Source organism: Anarhichas minor, unplaced genomic scaffold (genome assembly GCF_050575085.1).
Source record: "Anarhichas minor isolate MPS153535 unplaced genomic scaffold, ASM5057508v1 ptg000059l, whole genome shotgun sequence".
NCBI lineage: Eukaryota > Metazoa > Chordata > Actinopteri > Perciformes > Anarhichadidae > Anarhichas > Anarhichas minor.
Genome location: NW_027466505.1, coordinates 278,030 through 287,571, shown reverse-complemented (window position 1 = coordinate 287,571; position 9,542 = coordinate 278,030). Strand labels below are relative to the sequence as shown.

Sequence of the window (9,542 nt, the reverse complement as noted above, 5' to 3'; positions counted from 1 at the left end):
TGTAACATACAAATTTCCCCCTGGAATAAATAAAGTATCTATCTATCTGTCTGTCTGTCTGTCTGTCTGTCTGTCTGTCTGTCTGTCTCTCTCTCTCTCTCTCTGTCTTTCATTCTCTCTGTCTCTCTCTATCTATCTGTCTGTCTCTGTCTCTCTGTCTCTCATTCTGACTCTCTGTCTCTCTGTCTCTCTGTCTCTCATTTTGTCTGTCTGTCTCTCTGTCTGTTGGTGGAAGTGAGTTTGGTTGGATGTCACAGCGTGTCACATATCTTATGACCACTAGGTGGCGCAGGAAGTTAAATCGACCGACCTGATATATTGATATCTAATAACATTCGGCTTCCACATCCAGCAGTCACAGAGCAACATCATCATCCTGTTCATGATCAGTGCCAATAATCACTGACGGGGTTCCTCAGGGTTCTATTGTTGGTCCTCTACATTTAATATAATCACTGACGGGGTTCCTCAGGGTTCTATTGTTGGTCCTCTACATTTATAATAATCACTGACGAGGTTCCTCAGGGTTCTATTGTTGGTCCTCTACATTTAATATAATCACTGACGGGGTTCCTCAGGGTTCTATTGTTGGTCCTCTACATTTATAATCTGGTCAAAGCTGCATTATTCGTTTATTGACTTGAACAAGAAGCTTTAAACAAAACATATGACATGTTGTGAGCTAATAAAGTAGCCGATGCTAACTAAAGTAGCCGATGCTAATAAAATAGCTGATGCTAACATTTTAGCAAACAGTGTCTTCTTTCTCCATCAGTTAAATATCAACATGAGGACGTTTGTGTTTGGTCTCCACCACCTCGTTTAGCTGCTGAATAAACAACATTTATCTGATTTACTTCTTTATTGATCAACAATTTACTCCCATAAATATTAATTAATATTATTTAATATATAGTTATTACTATAACAGCAGGGTTAACTGTAGTATGAATATAATTACTATTAATACTGCTGATACTGTTCTTCGTACTAATGACAGTACAGTATCTGTCTGTCTACCTGTCTACCTGTCTGACTCACCTGGTTGTCATGGAGAACTCCCCTCCCTGTCACAATGCGTCCGTCGGAGCGTCTCGGTGAAACATGAGCAGGCGTGGTGGCTCGTGGTCACCTGAGCTGGGCGGCTGCTGAATGTTTGATGGAGGCTGTCAGACATCCTCTACGGTCCACAGTCGGACTGCAGACACCTGAACAGGTAGACGACAGGTAGGCTTCAGGTAGAGGCTTCGTCAGGACGCTCCAACAGGCTCCAACAGGCTCCAACAGGCAGGTACCAACTTCAACTCTGTAACTGTGTTTCCTTCACAGGTGAGAAGAATACGTTTCCCACCTGTGTGACATCATCAGGTGTATCATGTGTCTCACCTGAGCTCATTGAAATCTTACTGTTACTGTGAATTCTTTAACCTTTGAGAACGTTGATCCATCAGATGGAAATATTTTTCATGTTGGTTTGAAAAGATCGAGGACCTGAGTTTGACAAACTGTGTTCAGATCAGCTTCTGGTGTGTATATATATATACATATATATATATACATATATATATATATATACGTATATATATATACGTATATATATATGTATACGTATATATATATGTATACATATATATACGTATATATATATATATATATATATATATATATATATATATATATATATATATATATATATATATATTTATGTATATACACATATATATACTAGTGCTGGGCAACGATTAACATTTTTAATCACGATTAATCTCATTGTTATGCGCAAAGTTCAATAATAACATTTGGTTTAAACACTTTAAACACATCAGGTTCTTGTTAGCAGCAGTATTCCCTTTACACAGCAGCAGTTATACCACTGTTATAATGATTCTGATCATAGATATTCAGCCGGTGTTCATAACTTTATCTTCATGTGTGTAAGAGATGACATTTAAATATACTTCTTGAAAACTGCAAACCTATCTACGTCATGTTTCTATGTTTGTTAAATTCTCAGTAGTGATAACTAAATGATGCTTATTATACATATTACAAACAAAACACTTTAAAAAATAATTTAAATGAATCATTTCTTTTTGTGGTATTTTGGTCAGACACATATGCAACGCTGATTACCGTAATATGTGTGGTATTTGTTATAAATGTACGTTGGTACATAGAGGGTGATAAGAAGCTGTACTTGGAGGGACTTAGGACCCAGGGGACTGTAGGTGAAGCATGGAACCTGTAGTCTGTACCGTGGTAGTAACCTGCATGAGGAAGTTATGCTAATAAAGAGTTGAGTTAAGAGCAGTTTGTTCTCTCGTGCTTATATGTTCATTTAAAAACACCACAATATGTATTTTAATATTGTCACGATTGATCCTGTAACGAGACGTGTGTGTGTGTGTGTGTGTGTGAGACAGGAGGGACCGACGGTTCCGGATCTGGCGTGTCACCCGGTGGGGGGGGGGGGAGAGCAGCAGGAAGTGACGCCACACAAACAGCTGTTCACCGCTCGCTGCTCGGTTCTTGTGTTAAAAATGTCGCTTAATAATAAAAAATAAAATGCGTTAACGCGCGATAAAATAATTGTCGGCGTTAATTAATGAATGCGTTAACGCGATAATAACGCATTAAGTTGCCCAACACTAATATATACATATATTTAGTGACATGATAATGATTTATTTAGTTATAGAGTTTTGCTCCTGATTGAATAAAAAGTAGCGTCATGATGAATTCATACTTCTACAGTCATTCTAATATTAAATTATGTTCATGTTCCATGAGATGGAAAGATTCTCATCGATCTATTAGCTTCTGTATGTTGGTTGTGTCCTGACTGACGTCCGTCCACCTGTTACATGTGATGCTCTCAGGATGTCTGACGGGAGGCAGAGAACCTTGTCCACCTCTGGAGAGTCTTTGTATCAGGTCCTGAGTCTGGAGAAAGGCTGCAGCCATGACGACATCAGGAAGTCCTACAGGTAAGCCTCAGGTTATCAGTCAGCTAAACCCTCATTGATCACAGGTGTGTGTGTGTTAACGTGAGGGCGTGTGTGTGTGGTGGCAGGAAGCTGGCGTTGCGGTTCCACCCCGACAAGAACCCAGAGAACCCGGAGGCGGCGGAGAAGTTCAAGGAGCTGAACGGCGCCCACGCCGTCCTGTCCGACCTCACCAAGAGGAACATCTATGACTCCTACGGGTCTCTGGGGCTCTACGTGGCCCAGCAGTTCGGAGAGGACAACGTCAACACCTACTTCATGCTGTCCAGCTGGTGGGCCAAGGTGAGGGTCTGGTCCCGGTCTCAGGTTGTGTAGTGGATCCTGACATGTCCTGTTGTCCTGGTCCTGATCGCAGGTGGTGTAGTGGATCCTGATGTGTCCTGTTGTCCTGGTCCTGATCACAGGTGGTGTAGTGGATCCTGATGTGTCCTGTTGTCCTCTCAGGGTCTGGTCCTGGTCTCAAGTGGTGTAGTGGACCCTGGTGAGACCTGTTGTCCTCTCAGGGCCTGTTCCTGGTCTTGAATTGGATCCTGATGTGTCCTGTTGTCCTCTTGGGGTCTGTACCTGGTCTTGTAGTGGATTCTGATGTGTCCTGTTGTCCTCTCAGGGTCTGTTCCTGGTCTTGTAGTGGATCCTGATGTGTCCTGTTGTCCTCTCAGGGTCTGCTCCTGGTCTTGTAGTGGATTCTGATGTGTCCTGTTGTCCTCTCAGGGTCTGTTCCTGGTCTTGTAGTGGATCCTGATGTGTCCTGTTGTCCTCTCAGGGTCTGTTCCTGGTCTTGTAGTGGATTCTGATGTGTCCTGTTGTCCTCTCAGGGTATGTTCCTGGTCTTGTAGTGGATCCTGATGTGTCCTGTTGTCCTCTCAGGGTCTGTTCCTGGTATTGTAGTGGATCCTGATGTGTCCTGTTGTCCTCTCACGGTATGTTCCTGGTCTTGTAGTGGATCCTGACGTGTCCTCTTGTACTCTCAGGGTCCTGGTCTTGTAATGGATCCTGAAGAGTCCTGTTGTCCTCTCAGGGTCCTGGTCTTGTAGTGGATCCTGATGTGTCCCCTTGTCCCCTCAGGGTACTGGTCTCAGGTCTTGTAGTGGATCCTGATGTGTCCCTTTGTCCCCTCAGGACCTGTTCATGGTCCTGTTCTTGTAGTGGATCCTGACGTGTCCCGTTGTCCCCTCAGGACCTGGTCCTGGTTTTGTAGTGGATCCTGACGTGTCCTCTTGTCCTCTCAGGGTCCTGGTCTTGTAGTGGATCCTGATGAGTCCTGTTGTCCTCTCAGCGTCCTGGTCTTGTAGTGGATCCTGATGTGTCCCCTTGTCCCCTCAGGGTCTGGTCCCGGGCCTGGTCTTGTAGTGGATCCTAACATGTCCCCTTGTCTCCTCAGGACCTGTTCCTGGTCTTGTAGTGGATCCTGACATGTCCCCTTGTCCCCTCAAGGTCCTGGTCTCAGGTCTTGTAGTGGACCCTGATGTGTCCCCTTGTCCCCTCAGGGTCTGGTCCTGGTCTTGTAGTGGATCCTAACCTGTTCCCTCGTCCCCTCAGGGGCTGTTCCTGGTCTGTGGGGTCCTGACCGGGTTTTACTGCTGCTGCTGTCTCTGCTGCTGCTGTAACTGTTGCTGTGGGAAACTGAAGCCGACGCCCACAAATGAGGGGGCGGGGCCTGACTACGTCTCACCTGACAACCTGGAGGAGGAGCTACGCAACAATCCTGACTACGGTGAGACAGGAAGTTCTGAGCTTTTATTTTGAAGGTCATACAGATTGTGTTCTTCGTCTCTTTATGCTGAGCTTCATCAATCAGATGATCCGTTACGGACAATTATTGATTAAATGTCCCTTTCATGACTCAATGACATCATTATCAATATCATGTATATATATGTATTCATATATGTATATATGAACATACAGTGGTGTATAAAGTACCCAAAAGCCATACTTGAGTAAAAGTAAAGATACCTTACTGGAAAATGACTCCAGTAAAAGTGAAAGTCACCTATTAGAATACTACTTGAGTAAAAGTCTTAAAGTATCTGATATTGATTGTACTTAAGTGTCAAAAGTAATTTTCTGATATTAAATGTACTTAAGTATTAAAAGTAAAAGTACAAGTAAATGCTGTTAATAAAAAAGCAAAGGGTCAGAATTCTGAGAATTATGAAGTTTATTCTTTTAAGTGCTGTGGCACCATGACCAAGGACATGGAGCTGTGTTGACAATACTTGTGTTGGCTGTGATCCATCCAGGAGCAACAATGTTCAACATAATATATTGTACATAAGTATACTTTTGCATCTACTATGAACTTATCATCATAATTCTCCGAAAAGCAATATGACCCTATAATGGAGTTGTAACAGTGTGTTTATAAGTATGCTCATTCCGACTAGAGGATGTAGAGGGCAAATGCATAATGTTGTGTTCAGCAAAACATATCCACTTGATGCATCAGGTCAGTGTTTAGAGAAAGGACACCTGCCTTGTAAACTCCTATGGGCCTGATTTGAACACAATAGGCAAAGGTTTTGCTCAAGCTGAATCTGCAATTGGGCGACTACTACCATCATAACTCCATCTGATCATCCACAAAATGACTCAAATATCAAAACATGATCAACACTAAAGCAGCACCGAAAGTAACAACACAGTCATTACTTGAAACTGAAAAATGTCCTGTTCATCTTCAAAAGAAGTTGGTTTTCAAAATTGCGAGAATTCAGTCTCGCTCTTCTTGGGCTGAAGACTAGTCCTGCGATGCTAAACAGCCTTTCACAGGCCGCTGAGGCAGGTAGAGGTGTGTTCAGCTTCACAGACAGCTTGCGCACAGCTGGGAAGGATTTCCCTAATGCTAACCCTAATGCTAACCCTAATGCTAACCCTAATGCTAACCCTAATGCCAACCCTAATGCTAACTCTAATGCTAACACTAATGCTAACTCTAATGCTAACCCTAATGCTAACCCTAATGCTAACACTAATGCTAACACTAATGCTAACTCTAATGCTAACCCTAATGCTAACTCTAATGCTAACCCTAATGCTGCGCTCTCGCGGCTCCTGTCAATCCTATGGTGTGGTGGCTAGCTAACGTTAAGTTAGCTAACATTAGCCAACTACTGCTGCAATGATTATAGCTAAGATGACTCAAATCAACACAATCTCACAACTGTCAACACTTCCTCAGCTCACTAACTCGCTAGCGATCCCCGGCTGTTGGTCTTCGTCACCACCGTAGATTGTTTCGGGAGTAGCAGGTGCTTCCATTTCTGCTTCCGTCATGAAATCAGTCATCGTAGAGTGGAATTCTGCTCATGTAGTCTCGCTAGCTATAGCATATAGCATCCTGGGCATCACTGGGAATCAAAACACCGCGGCTTTGAGAGCACTTGTTTGCAATTGCGCATTAACGTGATTAACCAATGATTTAACTTGCAAGCTAGGACCACTGATTCGCCAAACCTGCTTGCTTGCAGTCTGTGTTCCATCACAGTCCCCGACGCTGGTCTCATGATTCATTTGTTTCTAAAGATAGATTTGATTTTGTAGCGAGTAACGAAGGTTTCAGGGGAAATGTATCAGAGTCAAAGTATCAGTTTTCTTTGCAAAATGTAGTGAAGTAAAAGTAAAAGTCAACAGAAATATAAGTAGTAAAGTAAAGTACAGATATCCAAAAAAATGACTTAAGTACAGTAACGAAGTATTTCTACTTCGTTACTATACACCACTGTGAACATATACACATATATATTGTAAACATTCTATCTCTGTACTGCCTTTATGTACAGACAGTCATACAGAATAGAAATCATCACTGGACCAATGATGTCATCACTGTATTGTGGATGCTGATTGGTCCGACCTCCTTTCCAGTGTTTCCAATCACAGATTAGCATGAAAGCGATCAGTTTATATTGAACACCTTTCCTCCTACAGGTGTCGCTGTTCAGGCTTTTTAATCACAATTTAAACAATGCATTTGTTTTTATAAATGATCTTTTTGTATTTTATTCATATTTATATTTCAGTTTGTTTGTCTGCAGACGTTGAAGCTCCGATCGTTCAGCAGCCGACGAACGCCGGAGAGAAAACTCAGTTGATCACTGACGGACATCGAAGATACGGAGACACCTACACATGAGACAGGAAACGCATCATCATGGGGGGGCGTGGATATGAGACACCTACACATGAGACAGGAAACGCATCATCATGGGGGGGCGTGGATATGAGACACCTACACATGAGACAGGAAACGCATCATCATGGGGGGGGGACAGTAGATATGAGACACCTACACATGAGACAGGAAACACATCATCATGGGGGGGCGTGGATATGAGACACCTACACATGAGACAGGAAACGCATCATCATGGGGGGGGACAGTAGATATGAGACACCTACACATGAGACAGGAAATGCATCATCATGGGGGGGCGTGGATATGAGACACCTACACATGAGACAGGAAACGCATCATCATGGGGGGGGGGGCGTGGATATGAGACACCTACACATGAGACAGGAAACGCATCATCATGGGGGGGCGTGGATATGAGACACCTACACATGAGACAGGAAACGCATCATCATGGGGGGGGGGCGTTGATATGAGACACCTACACATGAGACAGGGAACGCATCATCATGGGGGGGGACAGTAGATATGAGACACCTACAGATGAGACAGGAAACGCATCATCATAGGGGGGGACCGCAGATATGAGACACCTACAGATGAGACAGGAAACGCATCATCATAGGGGGGGACCGCAGATATGAGACACCTACACATGAGACAGGAAACGCATCATCATGGGGGGGGGCGTGGATATGAGACACCTACACATGAGACAGGAAACGCATCATCATGGGGGGGGGCGTTGATATGAGACACCTACACATGAGACAGGGAACGCATCATCATGGGGGGGGACAGTAGATATGAGACACCTACAGATGAGACAGGAAACGCATCATCATAGGGAGGGGAGGGGGGGGCGTAGATATAAGACACCTACAGATGAGACAGGGAACTCATCATCATGGGGGGGACAGTAGATATGAGACACCTACAGATGAGACAGGAAACGCATCATCATGGGGGGGGGGGACAGTAGATATGAGACACCTACAGATGAGACAGGAAACGCATCATCATAGGGGGGGGACAGTAGATATGAGACACCTGCACATGAGACAGGAAACGCATCATCATAGGGGAGGGGACAGTAGATATGAGACACCTACAGATGAGACAGGAAACGCATCATCATGGGGGGGGGGGGGCGTTGATATGAGACACCTACACATGAGACAGGGAACGCATCATCATGGGGGGACAGTAGATGTGAGACACCTACAGATGAGACAGGAAACGCATCATCATGGGGGGGGACCGCAGATATGAGACACCTACATATGAGACAGGAAACGCATCATCATGGGGGGGGGGACAGTAGATATGAGACACCTGCACATGAGACAGGAAACGCATCATCATAGGGGAGGGGACAGTAGATATGGGACACCTACAGATGAGACAGGAAACGCATCATCATGGGGGGGGGGGCGTTGATATGAGACACCTACACATGAGACAGGAAACGCATCATCATGGGGGGGGGGGGGCGTAGATATAAGACACCTACACATGAGACAGGAAACGCATCATCATGGGGGGGGGACAGTAGATATGAGACACCTACAGATGAGACAGGAAACGCATCATCATGGGGGGGACCGCAGATATGAGACACCTACATATGAGACAGGAAACGCATCATCATGGGGGGGGGACAGTAGATATGAGACACCTACATATGAGACAGGAAATGCATCATCATGGTGGGGGGGGGTTCTGACATCATACGTTGATCCTTTTTTTATTTGTTTTGTTACGTCTCTTTAAATCTGAGTTGCAGTGCATTAACTAAACTCAGGCTGTGATTGGTTGTTTGGTTGATTTGAATGATGATGACAGGAGAGGAGGCAGAGCTTCTGTCTCTAATTCCATATTTAATGTTGATTAAACTATATAATCGTGATGTAAATAATGTTTTGGTTTGGACGTGTGTTTCCTGTTGGTCACAGAACAATAATAAGCAAACACCCATGATGAGGTCATGTGATGATGTATTTATTCTACTTGATGACACGCTGCATTCAAATATTGGCCTAAAATCTGAACCTGTGACCAGAAGTTTCTCTTCTTAATGATCAATAAAGTGTCAATATATCATCTATTGATATAAAGCAGAGGTCTTCAACAGGGGGTCCGCGACCCCTAGGGAGTCCACGGAGGGGGCTGTAGGGGTCCACAGGGGGTCCGCGAAACCTTTGGTTGATTAGACAAAACATTTTTAAATTTTTATTTTTTTCCAAACATGAATCTTTCCATTATTTGAAAAGTTCAGTATTGTATGTAATACAACAGGTATGTTTATGCATGGCAGTGGCACTAATAGGCCATCACTCATGTCTGTGATCACACGTGTCTGTGATTTAATGACAAGTCTCTCAATGTGTTGATCCTTACGA

The 9,542-nt window shown here is 44.0% G+C and overlaps 1 protein-coding gene across 1 annotated transcript; it reads left to right on the top strand.

Moving 5' to 3' along the window:
* Positions 1-2,880: 2,880 nt before the first annotated feature.
* On the top strand, positions 2,881-7,140 carry LOC142933387 (dnaJ homolog subfamily C member 5-like). The gene is made up of 4 exons (XM_076077483.1): positions 2,881-2,987; positions 3,074-3,287; positions 4,545-4,719; positions 7,043-7,140. Exons 1-4 carry the CDS (start codon positions 2,881-2,883, stop codon positions 7,138-7,140), a joined length of 594 nt encoding a protein of 197 aa, XP_075933598.1.
* The last annotated feature ends 2,402 nt before the right edge of the window (positions 7,141-9,542 follow it).